A 23,200-nucleotide genomic window follows, 5' to 3' on the forward strand; every position below is an offset into this window, starting at 1 on the left:
GTGACTAACATTATTTATATGTTCCAATAAATATAAAGTAATTAAACTATAAAATTATTGCTTGTCAATTTATTTCTCACAGTTCTTCAAAATGCCTTAAAGATATGTTTTGATCTAGGGAGTCCATGAATATTATAAGTATGACATTAGTGCATAGCTAGTTTGATGACTTTGAGGTCCTCTAAGAGTTGAGCACGGAAGGAAATAGTTATTTTATCACTGCAATATACTTAAACTATTTAAGATGCTCAAGCGCACAAGTAATCTGCAAACAATGAGCATATGATATGTACTGCCATAAATAAAATGATTATAATGATACATACCTTAATAAAATATGGCTCAACTTAGCGGGAGTTAAGAATAAAATTAGAGCTTCGTGCTGATAACGTGTTATAAAATAAAAGCAATGCAGTAAAATGTAAACAAGAAGAGATAGAGAGAATGAAGAAGTTTTTTCTTCTTTCACTTTGGTGTAATTTTTCATTGCAATTACATGACCTTTTATAGGCATAAAAAGTAAAAATGATGGACATAAAATAGGAAATTTAATCTTTAAGTTATTCATAACAGAAACATAGTTGTCTAATTTGTATATTTAATGGTGCTAATGTAACTGCCGTATGAATCATCCTAAAACACAATCAACCAAAAACAAAATTCATTTTTTCTGCTCTTTTTTACAAATGACAAAAAAAACAATAAAATCACGAGATAATCATATCCACCAATTGAAAGTCATTATCCCAAACAAACACGCATTTCAACCCTAACAAAGAAAACCAAAAAATACCATACGCATTTTAAACAAATGGACTGTTAAACAGAGAAAATCAAAGTAAAATATGAACATACGGCGAATCTGAGAAGAAGACACGATTTGCCGACAGAAGAATCGCCGATTAATAACAACTTGAACAAGTAATCACTAATAAATAAGAAAATTGCAGAAAACAAACCCAAATAAAGGCCGGAATTGAACACTACTTCGACGGAAACTCAGCAACAGCAAGCCAACAAATTCAAACCCAAATCCAATAAGCAAGCCATTGCTCATCATCCAACTTTGATGGGCTCTCCATGATTTTTCCTTTAAGCTTTCAACAGTTTTTTGATAAAACAGACAACTCCAAAGTTTTGGACTCATCGAAGCTCAACAAACTAAAGTTGCAAAGTGACTATGGCATTTTTTGGGTGTAAAGTGGTGAAGATGGGCGGCGGACAGTGGAGTTGTTGAGAGGAGGGAGTTTTTGTTCTCCGTTTTAATCTGTGATTTTTTGAGAGAATGAAAAAGAAGAAGAAGGGAGGTATTTCATTGATCTCTGTTTTTTTTAGGTTCAGAAAGAGAGATGAAAGCTAGGGGCGTCGTTTCTCTCTATGTAAGGTCTCTTCCGATTTTTCTTTAGCTTATGTCTGGGTTTTTATTAAAGGGCAAGGGGTTTGGCTAGGTTAGAGAGGTGAGTTGGGCATTTTTGAGGGAATTGGCCATGCAAATTGGCCCATAACCGAAATTAGACCCAAAAATAACTTAATCCCCATTTTCTTTCTTTGCTTTCTTTTTCTTTTCTTTAATTTTAAAATCCTAATTAAATTAATTAAGTCCTAAATTAATTTATTTTTATAGAAATTAAAATTCTTTATCTATTTCTAACTTAAAATAACTAATTGACTTAAAACTAAAGAAAAATGCTAATTTTAAAGACTAAAATCTAAACATGTAAAAATGATCATTTTTGTGATTTTTGCTTAATATAATTAATTCCTAAATGCGAATTGAACCTAAGATAGCATGAAATTAAAACGTGACAATTTTTTATGATTTTAAAATATAAAAAATGCATGAAATGTAACTAAATAAAGAAAAACTCCTAAAAATCAATTAAAATTTTTTGGTCCATTTTTAGGAGTTATTTTCATGTTGAGCAAAAATTAGGTGCTCACAAGCCCCACGGTGGGCGCCAAACTGTTTACCGTGAAAATGGTAATAACAATTAAATTTGATTATGGGACTCTAAAACTACGTGATCTATTTTTATGCTAGTAGTTAAGTAGTTGATGCTACGTATGTGAGACTTAGAAACAAAATAAGAGTTAAGGATAAAATGATAATCAAACCGATAGGTTAACAATCGAGGCCTCGAGCTTGTCGATTCGGGGGCCTCGAGGTCGATTCCGGAGCTCGGCTGTGAACTATCGATGGTGATCGAAGTATGACTAACAGTTATGGTAAAATCAATGAAGGCTCTTTATGTCCAATGACAAGCAATAAACGATGAACAATAATGAAGAAGAAGATAATAAATGGAAGCAATAATATTAAGAGAATGTGTTAGAGAGTAAAGAGAATATTTTTGTATATTTTGTGTGGAGCAGCTGAAGCAACAGAGGTTTACAAAATGACAAGGATCCCTTTTATATATGAGGGTAATCCCAACATAGTACAAAATATATTAATGACGAAGAAGCGGACATGGGACAACTAGATGACACCCTGATTCAGGGTTAGGGTAGTCCACTAGGCTCTGTCAGTCCTAGTTGTGTACCTTGGGAACTCCCCATATCTACCATAGTCGTGGTCAACATTGTCCCAAGGTCGAGCGTCGACGAACCTCAAGGGAGGAAACTCGACCATAGCCTTATAGCCTCGAGGCTTCGAGATCATCTTCTGAGGTGCCTCGATGACGAGGAATTGGACCTTCCGATTTCACCATATACAACCATTTTAATTATCATTTCTTCTTCTACTTATTCTAATTTAAACATGAGTAGCTAGATTTTTCATCAGGGTTGTGACCCAATCCTAGAGTGTAATCTTAATAGGTGTTTGATTTATTGCTTGTTTATGGTTGAGTGTTTATTATTTAGCATTGTCCTTGCTTTTAATTGTAGAATTAATGGTTGCAAATATTAGTTCATGCCTTTTTGACTTGGTCTCTACTTGAGAAAGAGAGACTTAGTCTAGAAAAGCTTGCCTAACAAGAAATTGGGTCAATCGAGAGATTGATAAGCCAAATTGAAGGGTTGAACCTAGGGATAGTAAAACCCGACTTGAGCTTTTTATCATCCATTTTGTTCACTACCCATTTGGACTTGAAAAAGCCAAATTGGCCAAAATCACTCGATGGCTGAGAGGTATTGAGTGGGTACTTGAGTGTTGATAGCTATAATACACCCCGTCCAATAAAATAAGCTCTAAAGTTCACAACCCATTAGGCAAACACCTAGGTCAAGGTCATAGCTCTAGGCTTTTTATATCATTTGAAAAAACAACAAAAACAATTTCTTAGTTTCATTTCTTCGCTTTGCCATCTTAGTTTAAATTAGACCTATAAACAACCCAAGTTTGTGGAAGTGCAAATTGAGATAACTCAAGCTCATACGCTGCAATATATACTCCTAAGTCCGATCCATAGCTCCTTGTGGATAATCGACCCCGACTCCTTATTGGGTATTACTATTGCATTGACCTTTTCATAACCTTAAATAGAGGTGTGACATAGACGAGATCAATTTTTGGCGCCATTGCTGGGGAGACAAAAACACATTTAGCTATATATTTGGTTTTGTGTGTGAATTGTCTTCTTTTCTTTCCTTGTTACCGATTTTTGTGAATCAATTGTAGGTGCAACAATGGCTCTCAACAATGATCAACTCGGAAACATGGCTTTGGGGGATATGGACATTGATGATGACCAAGTCGATGAGGTTCCTCTTGAACCTCAAGAAAATAGATGAGGTCGGGCACCTCAAGACAACGTCCCAATTCCACCCCTACCTCCACCAAGAGCGGCTCCACCCCGGGTGTTGCTGAATGAAGGGTATGCAAGTGCTATAGTCCTGCCCCGCATTAGGGCGGTCAACTTTCAAATCACAAATGTAATGCTCACATTGCTAGAGCAACGGGGATTCTTCACCGGGGCTCCAAGTCAAAATGCATACAAATACTTGAAGGGGTTTCTTGACACTTGTTGGGGGAGTAAAGAGACAAACGTCTCCGATGATGCTTTAAGGTTAAGGATATTTCCCTTTTCTCTACGGGGGAAAGCCTTGGATTAGTTAGAGAGATTGTCAAACCATTCCATCTATACATGGGATGAGTTGGCGGAGAAATGTATCTCCAAGTTCTTTTCTCCCGAGCATATGGCTACTCTTAGAGACGAGATTCTAGCATTCAAACAAGAGCCCAATGAGTTGTTACATGAGATATGGGAGTGGTATAGGACAATGGTCAAAGAGTGACCCAATGATGACATGATGAAGGCTATGATTCAACAAAGTTTCTATCGAGGGATCAATACAACCAATCAATGCGTGGTAAATCAACTTACAAGTGAAAATTTCATGACAACGCCGTATGCGGAAGCTTGTGAGATTTAGCTGAAATGGCAGAAACTTCATCGGCATGGAAAAGTAGGGCAAATGTTCCTCAAGGTGATCCGAACGTGATTCACCTACATAAAGAATTGCATGATCATGGGCAAGCCATTGCTGAGTTGACCACCATAGTGAATCAATTAGCCAAGGCTCAACTTCAACAAGTGCAAAGTCCTAAGAAAGTCAATTCCATGAAGAGAGTAGGCATGATGGTGAACAAAAGAATGACCAAGGATCCACAAGTGCAAAATCGAATAGAGAATTATGTGCAAGAAGATAGTGGGTTTGACCAAGATGAATCTTACAATGAACAAGAGGAGGAAGTGCAATATGTGAACAACTTTCAAGGGAAAAGAAACAACTCCCAAGGCCCGAATCAACAACAATGACGACTTCAAGGTAATCAATGTACTTGGAATTCTAACAACCAAGGTAATTGGAGTGGAGGGAACAATCAAGGGAATTGAAATAATAACAACAATCAAGGAAATTAGAGTGGTAGAAATAACCAAGGTAATTGGAATGGCAACAACCAAGGATATCAACTAGAGCCTTCCCGTAGCAAGGAAAGGTCTACAGGGAATAATCGACACCTTATAGTCAATCTCACAATCAAGAATGACGAAATACGCCGCTTGAATGCATTTATCAACATGAACCAATACATTTTCAATTACTCCCAATGGTCTCTTCATGGTACGATCGGCCATTTGTAATCTCATAGATGTGGGTCTTGGTTTCTCAATTCCCAAAGTTTTGAAAACCGAATAGGGCATCAAATTTATACTTGTCCCAAGATCACAAAGAGCTTTTGTAAACTCTACGCTTCCAAATGTACAAGGAATCGTGAAAGTACCGGGATCTTCTAACTTGGGAGACATTGAATGAACAATTGCACACACTTGATGAGTCACTTTTATAGTTTTAAAATTCATAGACCACTTCTTTGTCACCAAATCCTTCATGAACTTTGCATAACCAGGTATTTTCTCCAAAGCTTCAACCAATGGCACATTGATCGACGGACTCTTCATCATGTCAATGAACTTTTTGAATTGATTCTCACCATTTTGCTTGGCAAGCCTTTGAGGATATGAAGGAGGAGGCTTAGGCAATGGGGCCTTAGCCTTTTGCACCACCAGTCCTGACATGTCAACAACGTGATCCCTAGATGGGTTCACTTCCTATTGAGTCTCTACCACATTGTCATCAATATCAATCCCCACTTCATCATTTGCTTGCACCATATTGTTTGGGGTCTCATCTTCCTTTACCACTTGCTCATCATCAACAAGTTTTCTTTGACTCTATGTGGGTGTATCCCCACTTTTTCCACTCCTTTTAGTAATGGCCATAGCATGTCCCGGTTGTTCCACCCTTTGGGTTCACCACCCTATCACTTGGTAGTGCCCCCTTAGAATGAGTATTTAGAGCTTGAGAGATTTGCCCTATTTGGACTTCCAAGTTACGGATTGAAATATTGTGGGAGGCAAGTTAGGAATCGAAATCGGCATTCTTCTCCATCATTTTCTTGAACATATTCTCAATAAGTCCTATTTCATCGTTGGAAGAACTTGGACCATGAGAAGGATAAGGAGGCGGGTTGCTCGTTTGTTGATACATCATGGGCCTTTGAAAACCTGACCCCCGATTGTCTTGGTTATTATTCCATCCTCCTTGATTGTTACCTCCCTAGCTGGAGAACTTACCTTCCCAGTTGGTGATAAAAAAGTGGTTTTCCATGTGTGTAAGTCTATGAGGCAACCCAATAGCAATGAGGTGTGCTCTTTTGTGGACTTGGTGACTGATGTGACTGTGGATGAAACAAGTGTTGTAATAAATGTTGATGATACATTGGAGGCCGTCTTGCTCAACTTTGATGATGAAGAGATGGAGAGCTTCATGGAATGTGTGAACTCTTTGCAAAGAATGGGGTCGTAAACTTATGAACCCCGCAAATTGTCCTTAGATCTTGAAAATATAACAACTCCTCCTACAAAGCCTTCCATTGAAGAGACTCCTATCTTGGAGTTGAAGCCATTGCCTCCATAGCTTCAGTATAAATTTCTTGGCCCTTATTCTACTTTACCGTTTATTATTTTCTCTTGTTTGACTAAGGTGCAGGTAGACTCTACATTGGCGGTGCTACAAAAGAGGAAGAAAGCTATTGGATGGATATTGGCGGATATTCGGGGGATAAGCTTCGCATTTTGCATGCACAACATTAACTTGGAGAAAGGTACCAAACCATCTATTAAACATCAAAGGAAACTCAATGAAGTCATGCAAGAGGTTTTCAAAAAGGAGATCATTAAGTGGTTGGATGTCGGGGTTGTCTACCCCATTTCCGATAGTTCGTGGACTTCTCCGATTCAATATGTCCCAAAAAAAGGGGCATGACAGTGGTCTCCAATGATAAAAAAGAGTTAATTCCCACAAGAACGGTGGCCGGGTGGAGAGTGTGTATGGAATATCGTAAGCTCAACAAAGCCATAAGGAAGGACCATTCACACTTCCCTTCCTAGATCAAATGCTTGATAGATTGGCCAGTAGTGCTTTCCATTGTATCCTTGATAGGTATTCCGGCTACAACCAAATTCTTATTGCTCCGGAGGATCAAGAGAAATCTATATTTACATGTCCTTTATAGTACTTTTGCCTTCAAGCGGATGCCATTTGGGTTGTACAATGCACCTGCAATTTTTCAAAAGTGTATGATGGTGATCTTCACGAACATGGTGGAGGATTACCTTGAAGTTTTCATGGATGACTTCTCGGTGGTCGGGAATTCCTTTGATGATTGTCTTGCAAACTTGGATAAAGTGTTGGTAAGATGTGAAGAAACAAATTTGGTGCTCAATTGGGAGAAGAGTCATTTCATGGTCGAGGAAGGTATTGTCCTTAGCCACAAGATCTCAAAGAATGAAATTGAGGTCAGCAAGGCAAAGATTGAGGTGATTTCTAAACATCCACCTCCAACTTCAGTGAAAGGCGTGCGGAGATTCTTAGGCCACGCGAGGTTTTTTCCGGTATTTCATCAAGGATTTATCTAAAGTGGTGAACCCGTTATGAAAATTTTTGGAGAAAGATGCTAAGTTCCACTTCAATGATGATTGCATGATAGACTTTGAATTGTTAAAGTTCAAGTTGACTACTACTCCCATTATCACCGCTACATATTGGAGTGTTCCTTTTGAGCTAATGTATGATGCAAGTGATGTAGCGGTTGGGGCTATTTTGGGGCAATGCATCAATAAGAATTTTCATCTGGTCTACTATGCTAGCAAAACCATGAATAGTGCCCAAGTCAACTACACCATTACGGAGAATGAGCTCCTTGTCATTGTATTTGCTATGGAGAAGTTTTGCCCGTACTTGATGGGTGCAAAAGTGATTGTCCAGGCGGATCATGCGGCACTTTGTTATTTTATGAGAAAGAAAGATTCTAAAGCCCGGTTGGTGAGATGGGTGCTTTTGTTGCAAGAATTTGATATTGATATCCAAGATTGAAAAGGAAGTGAGATCCAAGTGGCGGACCACTTGTCTTGTTTGGAGGAGGAGGGGAGGCCGCATGATGTCCTTGAAATCAATGACTCCTTCCCCGATGAGAAACTTTTGGATATTTCAATGCAAAATGTGCCATGGTTCGTGGATCTAGCAAATTTCCTTGTAAGTGGTATCATCCCGGATGAGTTCTCTTCAAACCAAATGAAGAAGCTCAAACGGGATTGTCAAGACTATTATTGGGATGAACCGTACCTTTTTCGGATTTGTACGGATGCAGTTATTAGAAGATGTGTACAGGAGGAGGAACAATGTGAAATTCTTGAGGCTTGTCATTCTTCACCATATAGTGGTCACCATGGTAGAGCAAGAATAGCGGCCAAAGTGCTAAGTTGCGGGTTCTATTGGCCCACTTTTTACAAGGATGCAAGTGATCTAGTCAGACGTTGTGATGAATGTCTAATGGTCGGTGGAAGTTCAAAGAAAAATGAAATGCCCCTCACCACTATTTTGGAGACTGATATTTTCGATGTGTGGGATATTGAATTCATGGGTCCTTTTGTGAGTTCTTGTGAAAATACCTACGTCTTGGTCGTGGTTGATTATGTGTCCAAATGGGTTGAGGCCGTTTCTCTACCCAACAACGAGGCGAGAAGTGTGGTGGCATTCTTGAAAAAGAATATTTTCACAAGGTTTGTTACTCCGCGGGCTATCATAAGCAATGGGGGGTTGCATTTTTGCAACAAAGCTTTTGACACTTACTCACCAAGTATGGTGTCACTCATAAAGTCATGACTCCCTATCATTCACAAGCAAACGGTCAAGTTGAAGTCTCCAATCAGGAGATAAAGAGTATTTTGTCCAAAACAGTGAATGTTAAGCAGACGGATTGGTCCAAGAAACTTGATGATGCTTTATGGGCTTTGATCGCTGCCGACTCGACACTACACTATGGTAGGAAGAGTGGATCGCAATAGCTTTTACCCAAATAGAGGTCCGGGATCGAATTTCCACAGGGAGCTAGTAGTGGAGTTGTATTTTCTGTCTAGCCTAGAGTTGCGGTTGTGCTTCTAATGTCACTTCAAGCATCTTTTGAGTTTTTGTATTTATAACTACTATTATAAAACTACGGATTAAAGCTAGATTATGCTAGGAGAATATTGCTAAGTTGTAATTAATGGGAAGGAAGAGCACTAGGGTCGTCGCATTACCTTGGTGGCTAATTGACGGGTAGATGTTACTTAGGTTCAATTGACTTATTTGGGGCTTATGCTATAACCGTTGCACAATTTTACCCACTCTCACACCTCTCGGTAGAGAGAGTGATTTTGCCCAATTGACTCTCTCGAGACCAATTGGGTTGGCAAATTAGACCAAGCAACTAGGGTTCAAGTAGGGTGATTACTCTCTCGAGATTTAACCCATTAATGGGACTATCATTTCTCATGAGTCCATCCCAATTCCTTGTTGGGTTAATTTTGAGGTCATAGACTCTCTTTCTCAAGAAGAGTTAAACCCACAAAGCTTGAATCAGTGTTTGTAACCACCAATTCTAAATTAAATCATAAAATCAACCCAAATAACAAACACCCATACTCAATCTAACCCTAGATGGAAACACCCATCAATTACCCACACTAGGGTTGAGCCACAACCCTAGCTAATGGGGTTAGCTACACATAATTAAAGAAGAAATTGAAGAAATAGATAAAGAACTACACATATTAATTAATTACTAAGAAAAAACTGCAATAATCTATTGTTAATAGGAAGCAAATATGCCAAAATGGCTACAACACCAAGCGCAGCTATTCCTCTATTCTCAGATCTGACCTCACCTTAAAAAAATAGTAAAATGTTCTATTTATACTAGGCTGGAAAAACTGGACAAAAATACCCCTGTGGGGTCAGTGCGGGCCGCACAAAACGGACCGCGGCTGCACTGGCTCTTGGGCGTCAGTTGTTTGAGACTTAAACTGGGGGATGCGGACCGCGTGGGAGTGTACCGCGGTCGCAAAGGCAACTAGCGCGGTCTGCATAGACGTGACTGCGGACCGCGTGAGGACAAATGCCCTTTGCTGAACCCTATAAACGCGGACCGTACAAAGCAGGAGTGCGGCCGTGAAGCTTCTCCGCAGGCCGCGTGAATCCTACCGCGGCCGTGTGACCTTAAGCTTGAAAATGTCCAGTCTCTGAACCTCCTAGTGCGGCCGCGGTCATTGTTACGCGGTCCTCACTAGGCCCCTTTTTCTTCACTTCTCTTGGTCTTTGATACTTGAGCAGGTTTCGCTCCCTTTTGAGCCGATCTTTGATATTTCGTCACTTTATCAATCAGCCCTGCAATCAAGCACAACTTGTGAGCATTTTGGGACTGTTTTTGTATCAATTTATACTCAAAGCATAGGCAAGTAGGGACATAAACACTTTAAAATCCTAACTTATCAGGCTTATAGGACGGCTTACAAAACACCCATCAAAATCTCTCCATATCAGTTGGTGGTCAGAAAAGATGGTCATTTTCTGGTGGAACTTGAGCACAAAGACATGTGGGCTTTAAAGAAGTTGAATCTTGAGTGGGATGTCGCTGCCAACTTAAGGGTGGCACATTTGAACAAGTTGGATGAGTTCTGGTACCATGCATACACAAGTTCGTCCTTATACAAAGAGAAGATAAAATATCTTCATGAAAAGTACATTTGGAACAAAGAGTTTAAAGAGGGTGATCTTGTGTTGTTGTTCAATTCATAGTTGCAGATGTTTCCCGAAAAGTTAAAATCTAAATGGAGTGGCCCATTTGAGGTTGTGGGTATGACATCATTTGGTGCTTTGGACTTGAAGAATAAAAATGATGAGGTGTTTATAGTCAACGGTCACCGGGTGAAGCATTATCTGGGAAAAGTTGGTGATGGCCATATCGTGGTGGTAATTCATTTCAAGTGATGGTAATCTGCGTCGTGCCGCGACGCTAAATCAAGCGCTTCTTGGGAGGTAACCCATATTTCTTTTTCTTTTCTTCTTTTTTTAGATAGGTCTTATTTTGTGCTAAAAGTATGGAAAAAGTACGGATCACACAATTTTGAATGCTACAACGGAAGACATCTGCTGCCGCACAATTCTTGTGTGGACCGCACATCTTAGAAAGGGAAAATGCAAACTCTCTGAAGTTTGGCCTGTTAGAGAATTGGCGATTCTGCAGGTGCACATCTAATTATGCAGTCCGTAGTCCAAGTCTGCAGTCACACCACAAATTATGTGGACCGTAGATCAACAGAGGCTAATGAGCCCTTAGGTAACAGAGTGCGGACCGTAGAAGGAATTCTACGGCTGCACTCCTCCTTCGTTTTCCCAAGACTACTTGCATGTATAAATAGTAGCCTAAGTCTACTGTACAAGTTTTCCCTCTCTAAGCACTCTAAACTCTAAAACTTGGAAATCATCTATTTAATCCTCTGACACACTCCATCCACATCTGTGATCATTTAGTAGCACTTTTTCATATCTGGTATGCCTAATTTCTCATAGAATTTTTCAATTTTCTTAGTTTAATTTACAATTTATTTTAGGTAGTTTTAGGCCATTTGCCAATTGATTTCAATTTTACTACCATGTGGGGGTTAATATGTGTGGGTCAACTAATAATTGCTCTATGAGTACTAGGTAAATTGATCTGCATGCTTACTTGTTAATACCATGTCAAGTTTTGCAAAAATTTGTAAACCCTAGGAATTTGATCGATTGTAATTTGAAACATGCGGCTGCACAAGAAATTATGCGGTCCGCAGAAATCAAAATAAGGTTTTGGGCATTTTAATGTGCAGCCGCAATGAGAAATGTGCGAACCGCACTTCAATTATGCGGTCACACTTAATATTGTGCAGACCACAGTTCCATCTCTGCGGCCGCATTTCCAAATTGTGTTGTCCGCACAACCCAGTCTGCGGCCGCAAATGTAATTGTGCGGACCATACTTCCCCAACCTACAATCATATTTCACACTGTGTTCATTGTCTGTTTTAAACTTGAATTGCAATTAACTCCTGCTGCTGCTTGTCACAGAAAATTGTTAGATCACGAGGCCGTGGAGATACATCAAAGGGGAGGGATAAACCTTGCAGAGGCCGAGGTAAGAGTGTCTTACCCTTCGCCCTTCAAAAGACTATATCCAAAAAAGGCGACAACCGGTCAAGGTAGAACTGCAGAGCCCACCAAATCAAGATTTTACGTCTCGTTTAAGGAAGCATCAGAGGGCAACTCGGTTGAAAAGCAACTAGCTGTACAATCAAAGCCATCGAGGAGATTCTAACTCCGAGACAAGCCTTCTATATCACAAAGCACTTCTGAGGGTTCGAAAGGTGATAGTCAGGCTTCGGAGCACTCATCTACACCTGCCCCTAACACACCAGCTACTACAGTAGATGTTGATGATATTCCAGATGATGGCCGAGGGGGTGATACGATAGTTGCTGGCCTTGAGATATTGAAGAAGAAAGAGGTGTGGAAAGATAGGTTCGTTAGTCTAGATGCCCTCGCGAGTTTCTGAGAGTGGTGTCCGATGAGATCGTTCATTCTTGAGCATCAGTTCAGTTTGAAAGACCTTGATAAATACAACCCGATAGTGTTGAGATAGTTCTAGGAGCGGAAAGGGTGGATGTGGTTCACCCACAGTGTAGTAGTTGACAAGGAATACCTGGTCCGGTAATGTTATGTCAATGTGGTGCATATAAATAAAGGGACCAAGGTAAAAAAAGTGAGAAATCTGAAGGTGAGATTCGATCAGAACACCCTTAACACTTATTTAGGATTTGAGGATTTGGAGCCTGTGCAATACCTTGAAAAACTAGAACTAGGAGATACAGCTCGCTCATGGCTAGCTGAAATTCTTCCAGCTCCGGGATCGTCTCCACCATGGATCACAGTAGGGGTTCCTATTCAGCGAAACACCCTAAACTTTGAGGCGAATGGATGGCAGATATTCGTGTGTAGCAGACTAGACCCGTGCCAAAATAAAACAAATCTTCCGATTCCACAGGTAGTGCTAGTTGCCTCTATTATGGTCGGGTACCTGATCAATGTGGGTGACGTGATGTCGGCCAACATGTTTTTGGTCGCCAGGCAAGGAGACACCTCCTAACCGTATCTGAACACCATCACTGAGTACCTTACAGATGCACGGGTGGAGCCGAGGGATTTTGATACTAAGGTGCGGGCGAAGAAGCCTTTCTCCTAGTATTCTTTGATGGGTGGTGGAAACCCAAAGAAGAAGGGTCAGCCCCCTACTACCGCGGGCTAGTTTGATGAGCCCGCTGGTATAGCTATTGAGACAGTTGACGTGCCATCTACTTCAGCAGAGCCTTCAGATAGTGCAGTAGCTATGCCTCCACCTCCTTCTTCAGGTCCTTCAACAGCACCTATTACAGGTTCCTCCTCCACTTTGAATCCAGTACTTGTTCCCACTCATCCACTATCTGCGCTGCGAGTATCCCTTACATTGGTGAGCCTCAACAACTAGATGCACACACCTATTGCAAAGTTGTCTGACATATCCAGTACTGTTGTAGCGCTGTTATCCATTCCGGCACCCCAGGTTCCTCCGGCAGTGGACGAAATATTGAAAAAGCTCTTGGAGAACTAGACTACCATAATTAACACCTTGGTAGCACATGGAGTAGTGATTGAGGAGTTGGGAAAGCATGTAAAGAAAATAAGAAAATCCCAAGCGTCCAAGAAATCGGTTGACAGGTTGCGGAGAGAGGTGACCAAGATAGAAGCAGCTGGCGATCTTCCATTTGACATGCTAATGGAGTTAGATCCACCAGCACCGGCAGATCCAGCAGCACTAGCAGCTCCAATGGCACCAGCTGGCCAGTCTGAGGAGCCAGACCTGGCTGCCGACACAGACACAGAGATGTCCAAGGCCAGATGAGAGTCCCCTTCACTCTTACCCTTTCTTATTCTTATTTTGTTAAGCATTGGGGACAATACTTCTTTTTATTCGGAAGGGGGTGGAGTTTATTTGAGCTATTTGATGATTTTTAGACATTTGGTTTGTAATAACTGACAGTATTTTCTTCTTTTTCCTTATTCTATATATATTCTCTCCTTTCTCTCTCATTATGTATATTCGTTACGCTTTCAATAGTTTTGCTTTGTAGCTTCTTTATTTTGTTTTCTTATTAGTTAATGTTTAATTTAGTAACTTCTTTTGAGTTAGTACCTTCTTTTTATATTTTAGTGGATAATAAGCCTTTGGTTTTGATAATGCCACAGTTCTTTCAAAAGGTAGTTTTTCTATGAACCGGGTGACTCTTCCCAACGATGGATGGCATGACAATCTTCTTACGGGATTGAGTCCGTCTTTGATGTCTAGGTAGTAATAGTAGTAATAATGAATAAAAAGACTTAATTGAGTCAGGCTCGAAGAGTCAAACATGTTTCACTTGGTACCAACACACTTAACTCGTGCTTATGGTTAAAAACAAGGTTTTTGGGAAGAAATAGCTTTAGTTAGTGACCTTTTGACTCTTGTGTTGACTTAGGCAATCATCAAGTGTTTTAGTCGAATCATAGTGATCTTCAATCTTGAATATTGTCGTTGTATGCCCTCGACTCTATCCTCTTTAACAATCCAACTGCGTGAGAGTTGAGATGTTTTTGTTGCAAGTTCAAGTACCCGTGTGAATGGTCTAGAACTTGCCCCAAATGTGTTTCTAGGAGAAATTGTAAGTTCTGGTTGGCTTGAGAAATGATTGTAGGCTCTTCATGTCCCGCTTGAAATTTCCATGGCTCACCAATGTTGTTATCCCTAGTCAACCCATTTGAGCCTAAAACCTGTCCCATTTGATAACCATGTTACAAGCCTTTACCCGTTTTGTGGTGACCCTCTCTTGGCACCGAGCTTTTCTTAATACTCTTGTGAAACAATTGGCTAAAAATGTAAGTTTGGCGGAGAGATTAGTTTGAAGAGGTATCAAGGAAAAAGAGAAAAGAAATGAAGAGAAGGAAAGGCAAGAAAAAGAAAGAACAAAAAGGAAAAAACAAAAAGAAAGTGAATAAGTTGAAGGAATTCAAAGAAGAGTAATGATGCAAAGCATGGAGAAAGCAAAGAAGGAGAAAAATGAATATCATAACCAAGGAAGAGTGATGTTAAGTCTCTCTAGTTCCCCTAAGGAAAAGAAAATGCCTCAAAGAGTTGGCAAAGCATGAGCCGATAAAAGGAAATGGAGTGCTTAAGGAAAGATGAATCTGTTCTATCATAGCTTATCCAACCTTAGTCCAAAAGCCTTCATTGAATTCCAAAAAAACCCTACAAGATTTCAAGCTGTTTACATTTTTGCTGATTTACATGAGGGGCAATCATATGGTACTTAAAGTCGTACTTTGTGACATTCTTTTGAGAGAGATGAGCGAACCTTTCACAAATCTTTGAATTGAGTGCTATATTTTTAAGTGAGTTAGGCAAACAGAGAGTAGAGGGGGAGGAATTTGGGATCCATAATAACCTACATGAAAGAGCGAGCTTCCTTGATGAATAAAGTCAACTCTTGATGCCCAAGTGTCACATTAGAACTATTTGTACTTAAACGTTTAACTTGTTGCCTTGTTGATAATTCATAAGTGTTGTGTGTAATTGTTGGCCGCAATTGATGTGTGATTAATGCACCTTTGATTAGTTGGACTAGCTCTTAACTTGTGGAAGTGGGAATTGCTTTAATTACTTGAGGACAAGCAAAAGCTTAAGTTTGGGGGAGTTAATAGGTGGGGATTTTGACTACTTATTAGTGCCTTTAGCTTTCGTTTTAGTACAAAAGTGCTTAATTGTGTTCCCAAAAACTGATGAAATGTGCTTGATTGCAGTAATATTGGAAGATGAGCTCCCAAGATGAAATCCAACTCAAGAAGGAGTAATCTGAACTCAAGGACAAAAACAGGCACAAAATCTCAGAAGTGCGGACCGCAGAATATCATCTGCGGCCGCAGGTTGTGAAGAAATTCCCATTAGAGAAATGTGCAAAGTGCGACCGCAGAAACTAGGTTAGAGCAAAAGTTCAGAGAATCTGCATCTCAAGTCCAACAAAAGTGTGGACTGCACCATTATTGTACGGTCGTAGAAGAAAAGCTACGTGTTCGCAGGCATTATTATGCGGACCGCCGAAAGAGAGCAGTGTGGCCGCAGTTCAGAATTATGCAACCCCAGATTTCCAATCCTGTCAAGCTGAAGCAAAGTGCGGACTGCACATGGAGTTGTGCGAACGCAGAACCTCCAAAAGGGCGTTTTTGTCCGAAAATTCTAGCCTTGTATAAATAGAAGAGTTTCACTTTTTAGGTCAAGTTTTGACATCAACTTCTATAGTAGATGGTTTCTATTACTCTTTTTAGTAGTTTTTGCTATTTTGAGCTTTATGAACATTGATTTCATTATTTTAATTATTAATATGGGTTTAATTATCATTTCTTCTTCTACTTCTTCTATTTTAAGCATGAGTAGCTAAATTATTCACCTTGGTTGTGACCCAACCCTAGAGTGTAATCCTAATGGGTGTTTGATTTATTGCTTATTTATGGTTGGGTATTTATTATTTAGCCTTTTTCTTGCTTTTATTTGTAGAACTAATAGTTGCAAATATCTATTCATTCCTTTTTGACTTGGTCTCTACTTGACAAAGAGAGAGACTTTGTTTAGGAAAGCTTTGTTAACAAGAAATTGGGTCAATCGAGAGATTGATAAGCCCAATTAAAGGGTTGAACCTAGAGATAGTAAAACCTGACTTGAGCTTTTTGTTATCCATTTTGTTCACTACCCATTTGGACTTGAGAAAGACAAATTGGGCAAAATCACTCTCTGACCGAGAGGTACTGAGTGTGTACTTGAGTATTGATATCTATAATACACCCCGTCCAATAAAAAAAGCTTTAAGGTTCACAACCCATTAGGTAAACACCTAGGTGAAGGTCATAGCCCTAGGTCTTTTATATCATTTGAAAAAAACAACAAAAAAAATTTCCTAGTTTCATTTCTTAGCTAGCAATCTCAATTTAAATTAGACCTATAAACAACCAAGTTTGTAGAAGTACAAATTGAGATAATTCAAGCTCATACGCTGCAATATATACTCCTAATTCAAATTCGTAGCTTCATGTGGAAAATCGACCCAGGATCCTTGTTGGATATTTGTAACGACCCGGCCGGTCGTTTTAAGAACTTACGCCCTGATCCCTTATTAACTACATTCCTCATGTTTGTTTATGCTATTGTGAGTTGCCGGAGGATTTATTTGGAATTCCAGAGAGTTTTGGGACAGTTAGTCCCTAAATAAGAGCTTAAATTTTAGAATTTGGACCGTAGTCGGAGCAGTGTGAAGACGACCTCAGAATGGGATTCCGTTGGTTACGTTAACTCTGTTGGGTGATTTCGAGCTTAGGGGTGTGTTCGGATTGTGTTTTGGAGGTCCGTATCTAATTTAGGCTTGAAATGCCGAAAGTTGAATTTTTGAAGTTTCCGATTCGATAGTGAGATTTTGATATCGGGTTCGGAATGGAATTCCGGAATTTGGAATAGTTTCGTAGTGTTGAATATGACGTGTGTGCAAAATTTTCGGTCATTCAGACGAGGTTTGATAGACTTTTTGATCAAAAGCACAAATTGAGAGTTTTTGGAGTTCTTAGGCTTGAATCTGTGGTTGATTCGGCATTTCGATGTTGTTTTAGGTGTTTTTAGGATTGGTATAAGTTTGGATAGTGTTATATGACTTGTTCGTGCTTTTGGTTGAGGTTCTGGAGGCCTCGTGATGATTTCAGATGATTAACGGGAAGTTTGGAGTTGGGAATTTGCAGCTGAAGCTGCTGAGTCTGTTGTCATAACCGCACCTGCGGCTTGGGGACTGCAGGTGCGAGACTGCAGAAGCGCTCGAAGAACCTAGAAGCGGTTTGAGGCGGAAAGGGGGTTGACCGTAGATGCAGTCAGGGCACCGCAGAAGCGGCACCGCATCTACGGTAAAGTAGTCGCAGGTGTGGAAAGTTTATCTTTAATGAAATGTCACAGATGCGATCGGGTCTTCACAGAAGCAGGACCGCACGTGCGGTCCCAGGACCGCAGATGAGGTTTCACTGGCCAGAAAAGGGAAAGAATCAAGGGTTTGGTTTCAAAACTTGGAAAATTGATTTGGGAGCTCAGGATTGGCGATTTTGAGAGGGATTTTTACCTGGGAATTTTGGGTAAGTAATTCTTACTCGGCTTTGATTTTTGTTTTCATGAATCTATGCTTAAATTCATCCTTTTGAATTTGAATTTGGGGTGAAAACTTGGAGAAAATTTGGGAAAAGTTCCTAGTCTTAACTTTTGGAGTTTGATCTAGATTTTGATGTCAGATTGGGATAATTTTGATATAAATGAACTTATGAGAGTATGAGGATTCTGAATTTGTAAATTTTACTCGATTGCGAGACGTGGGCCTAGAGGGCATTTTGGTCATTTTACCTAATTTTGCGTATTAGCTTAGAATTTATTTATAGAATCAGTTACTTGAAGTGTTATTTACATTATGCAATTGAATTGAATAGATTTGGGCCATTTGAAGTCGAGTACTCGTGGCAAGAATGTGGTTTCGGGTTGACTTTTGAGCCAGTTCGAGGTAAGTGACTTGTCTAACCTTGTGTGGGGGAAACTCCCCTTAGGATTGGTGTTATTGATATTTGAAATGCCTTGTACATGAGGTGACGAGTGTGTACTTGTGCTAATTGTTGAAAAACCCAATTTTCATTAAGTAAATATAATCGTGTTTCTTTTCCTATTTATACTACCTGCAATTTAAGCCTGTTGTTAGCTTAGGAAAGCATGTCTAATTGACTTAATTGCTTTACTTGCTCAAACTGCCTTATTTGGACTACGTGCATCATGCTAGGCTAGAAATACCTGTTTTACCTTGGTATAGAATTTGAATTGAATTGTGTATCCTTCATGTTGTTGTTGTGTGTTTACTTTAGGACTACGGGACGGTATCCCGGGAGATCCCCCTGTCTGTTTACTTTGGGACTATGGATTTGTATTCCGGGAGATCCCCCTGCAGTTTTATATTGGAACTACAGGACTTCACCCAATAGATTCCCCTAGTACTGGGTATTTACATTTGGGACTACGGATCGAAATTTCGGTAAATCCCCACGCACTATGAGTTAGACTGTGGGACGGTATCCTGGGAGATCCACTGGATATTTATATTTGGGACTACAGGAGAGTATCCTGGGAAATCCCCGATTGTTATCTCTGAGTTGAGCTGTACTCTTTTTCGTGATTATTTTGTCTCTATTATAGTTGTTGTTGCTCTTTCTATTCTTTGTTGTTTCCTACTATTGCACCTAGTTGTACCGTCTCATTCTATACTATTATACCTTATATTTCATTTAATCTTAGTAGGGCCTTGACCTTCCTCGTCACTACCTGACCGAGGTTAGGCTTGGCACTTACATAGTACCACTCTAGTGTACTCATGCCCTTGCTGCGCATGTATTTCATGTGCAGATCCAGGTACTTTGACGCAGTCCTATCATCCTTGAGGCGAGGCGACTCTTTTAGAGATTTCGAGGTATATCTTCCACGTACGTAGACCAATGAGTCCCTTTCTATTCTCTCTTTAAGTATTAGCCCTTTTGTATTTTCTATTAGTAGACATTCTGGAGTTAGATACTTGTAGACATCCAAAAGCTTGTGATTTCATGAGTTTCCGGGTTTTGGGAAATGTTGTTAGTTTCGAGAATTTGTATTGTATATGCCGAGCAGCATCTTAAACACTGTTTCACTTTGTTATTTCGGTTTTTAATTACTTCTTTCCGCAAATTGTTTATTTTTTGCATTGTTAGGCTTACCTAGTCGTAGAGACTAGGTGTCGTCATGATAGTTCACGGAGGGCGAACTGGGGTCATGACAAGTTGGTATCAGAGCTCAAGGTTCATAGGAGTCATGAATCACAAGCCAGTTTATTATAGTCTCGTGGATCGGTACAAAAACATCTGTACTTATCTACGAGAGGCTATGTAACTTTTAGGAAAATTCCAGTTCATTTGATTTTCTTGTCGTGCGAGATTTTTTATATCACAACTCTAAACTTCTATCTTCTATTCTCTCACAGATGGTGAGGACATATGCTACCCGAGATGATCAGGCACCCGCGCCCCCTATTGCAGCCTTCAGAGGCCGAGGCCAAGGTAGAGGTCGAGGACGCGCACGTGGTGCAGCTAGAGCACCCACGCGAGCTGTCGTCGAGGAGCCACCAGCAGTTCCAACCATAGCTCAGGTACCTGATACGCCTACTGCTACTACTACTCCAGCACTTCAGGAGACTCTTGCGCAGTTCATGAGCATGTACACCACTCTGGCTTAGGCAGGGTTGCTTCCCCTTGCTGCAATTACATCTCAGGCCGGGGGAGGAGCACAGACTCCAGCCGCCCGCACTCCTGAGCAGCAAGTGCATGTTGATCAGGTTCCAGAGATTATTCCAGTACAACCCATAGTTCCAGATCAGCCCAAGGATATGGAAGTGGCTTGAGAGGTTCAAGAAGTATAAGACTCCTATATTCATTGGTCTAACATCAGATGATGCTTTGAGGTTTCAAGATGAGTGCCACCATATTCTCCATACCATGGGTATTTCAGGATCGAGCGGAGTTTCCTTCACTGCTTTCCAGCTTCGAGGAGCCTCCTATGAGTGGTAGCGTACTTATAAGTTAGACAGTCCGGATGAGGCAGCTTCCCTGACTTGGACTCAGTTTTCAAATATGTTCCTGAGAGAGTATGTTCCTCAGAGCCTCAGGGACGCATGGCACGCAGAGTTGAGCATTTGCGTCAGGGTGCTATGACTGTCTCAAAGTATACTGTCTGTTACACTAGTTTGGCTAGACATGCACCAACTTTGGTTTCTACTATTTGCGACAGGGTTTGCCGGTTTATTGAGGGGCTTATTCCCATCATCAAGTCTAGCATAGATCGTGAGTTGGAGATGGATATTTCTTATCAGCAGGTGGGGAGCTGTTACACCCCATGTTTTTGTATGTGGGAGTACGAAATAGGTAAATTGATATAAGATCGAAAATGAGATATAACGTCCCGCATTTTCGTAAGTTAAAATTTCATTTTCAGTTAACCGACGTAGACTCGGGGATGAGATCATCTTGACGTTAACGTACTTACGCTATTTATAACAAGCGATAAATAAGTATTATGAAGGATAAAGGGGTACACGGATTAACGAAAAAGAATTTCGTCGAAGTATGACATTTTGGGATAAAATATGCCAAAGCTAAATTACCCGGTATTTATGGACTAGTACCATACAAGGTATCCCATGGTCATGATAGTAAGGTATATAAGGTATGTTAAAAATAAGTAGAATTTTAAGTAATTTATAGTAATTTTTAAATTATGCGGATAATTGGTTAATTACCGGGTAGCGGGACATTACCTAGTTAATTATTAAATTAGGATATAACACGTGGCAGCAAGATAACACACCAAGCCAATGACTAAGTAAGTCATAGGAAGGTTAGTGGCAAACTAACGTGTAAAGACTTAAGATATTCCAAAATTTTGGTCTATTTTAGAACTTTGGTTCATTTGATTAAAGAACTTTGGTTCATTTTTTGTCTGAAAACAACGAAATTTAACCATCACTCTCTATTCCTAAATTCAAATCTTTAGCATCAAATTCGTTTCAGTTTAGCCAACCAACAGTTTCGTTTCAGTTTAGCCAACCAACAATTTTGTTCAAATTCAAAAAAAGCAGAAGCTTCATTTCGTGCAAATGATTCAAGGAACAGGTATGTTAAGGCTCTCCCTTCTTTCTTTTGGCATAGTCCAGATTATACGAAAGAAACGAGAAAATACACTGTTTCTATAAATTAATCTATTCATAGAAATAGTAGGGGTGTCTATATTCTTGATTTCCCCATGAGAATTATAATTATCTTCTGTTCATGGGTCTCAGAATAATACACAGTTGGAAAAGTTTATCCGGAAGGAATATCGATATTATTATGTATTTTTCATGCATTTCACTCATTTATACATGTTGCATTAACCCATGACCAGATGGCGTAATATACGCGTATATATGTAAATATATGTATACGGGATATGGGAAAAGGTTATGGTATTATATACGCACCACCACCTGATCAGCTGCTATATGATGATGATGTTGCCCACAGTGGCTGAAATACGATTCAAACGGCGTTATATACGCATATATGGGTATGTATTCAAATGGCGTTATATACGCATATATATGTATGTATGTATTCAAACGGCATTATATACGCGTATATATATATATATATATATATATATATATATGTATATGGGATATGGGAATGGTTATGGCGTTATATACGCACTACCACCTGATCAGCTGGTATACGATTATGACTTTGCCCACAGTGGACGATATGATATGATGGTATGCCCTCAGAAGCTGATGATGTTATGGAACATATACCTATGAACGATATGACATTCATACGCATATGCATGACGCTGAAAGTAATTTATGATTTACAAAGTTATTCAGACTTACGGGTTGAGTCATGTACTCCATATGTCTTCTATGTCTCCTATGTATGTGCCTTACATACTCAGTACATTATTTGTACTGACGTCCCTTTTGCCTGGGGACGCTGCGTTTCATGCCCGCAGGTCCTGATAGACAGGTCGAGAGCCCTCCAAGTAGGCTATCAGCTCAGCGAAAGATGGTGGTGCGCTCCATTTACTTCGGAGTTGCGTATTTGGTTAGTATGATTTAGATGTGTATTATTTGGTATGGCGGGACTCTGTCCCAACCTATATGACATTTATGTATTCTTAGAGGCTTGTAGACATATGTCGTGTACGTGAAAGATTGTACGGCCTTGCCGGCCTATGTTTTGAGTTTATAAATGATTATGTTGGCCTATTAGGCCCGTATGTCACGTGTATATGATGACGTAATAAGAAAGATACGTTCCATTGGTACTCGGTTGAGTAAGGTACCGGGTGCCCGTCGCGGCCTATCGGTTTGGGTCGTGACTAAAGTGGTATCAGAGCAGTTCTGTCCTAGGAAGTCTACAAGCCGTGTCTAGTAGAGTCTTGTTTATGGGTGTGTTGTGCACCACACTTATAAGTAGGAGGCTACAGGGCATTAGGATTGTTACTCTTTCTTCTTACTCTAGATCGTGTGGTAGAGATCACTTATAAGAATTCAAATCCCAAGCTTCTATTTTTACTCGTAATAAGACGATGCCTACGTTAAAAAAAGATGACCGATAAGAGATATAGCTGTGAAAGTGTTGAATTAGAGGA

The 23,200-nt window shown here is 40.0% G+C and overlaps 2 protein-coding genes across 2 annotated transcripts; one reads left to right on the forward strand and one right to left on the reverse strand.

Moving 5' to 3' along the window:
- Positions 1–4,919: 4,919 nt before the first annotated feature.
- LOC138875290 (uncharacterized) lies at positions 4,920–5,525 on the reverse strand. Its single transcript, XM_070154113.1, has one exon. The coding sequence runs from the start codon at positions 5,523–5,525 to the stop codon at positions 4,920–4,922; it is 606 nt and encodes a 201-aa protein (XP_070010214.1).
- A 2,476-nt stretch (positions 5,526–8,001) lies between these two features.
- LOC138875291 (uncharacterized) lies at positions 8,002–10,626 on the forward strand. The gene is made up of 3 exons (XM_070154114.1): positions 8,002–8,570; positions 10,162–10,234; positions 10,324–10,626. Exons 1-3 carry the CDS (start codon positions 8,002–8,004, stop codon positions 10,624–10,626), a joined length of 945 nt encoding a protein of 314 aa, XP_070010215.1.
- Positions 10,627–23,200: the final 12,574 nt, after the last annotated feature.

This window comes from Nicotiana sylvestris, chromosome 8 (assembly GCF_000393655.2).
Source record: "Nicotiana sylvestris chromosome 8, ASM39365v2, whole genome shotgun sequence".
Taxonomy (NCBI): domain Eukaryota; kingdom Viridiplantae; phylum Streptophyta; class Magnoliopsida; order Solanales; family Solanaceae; genus Nicotiana; species Nicotiana sylvestris.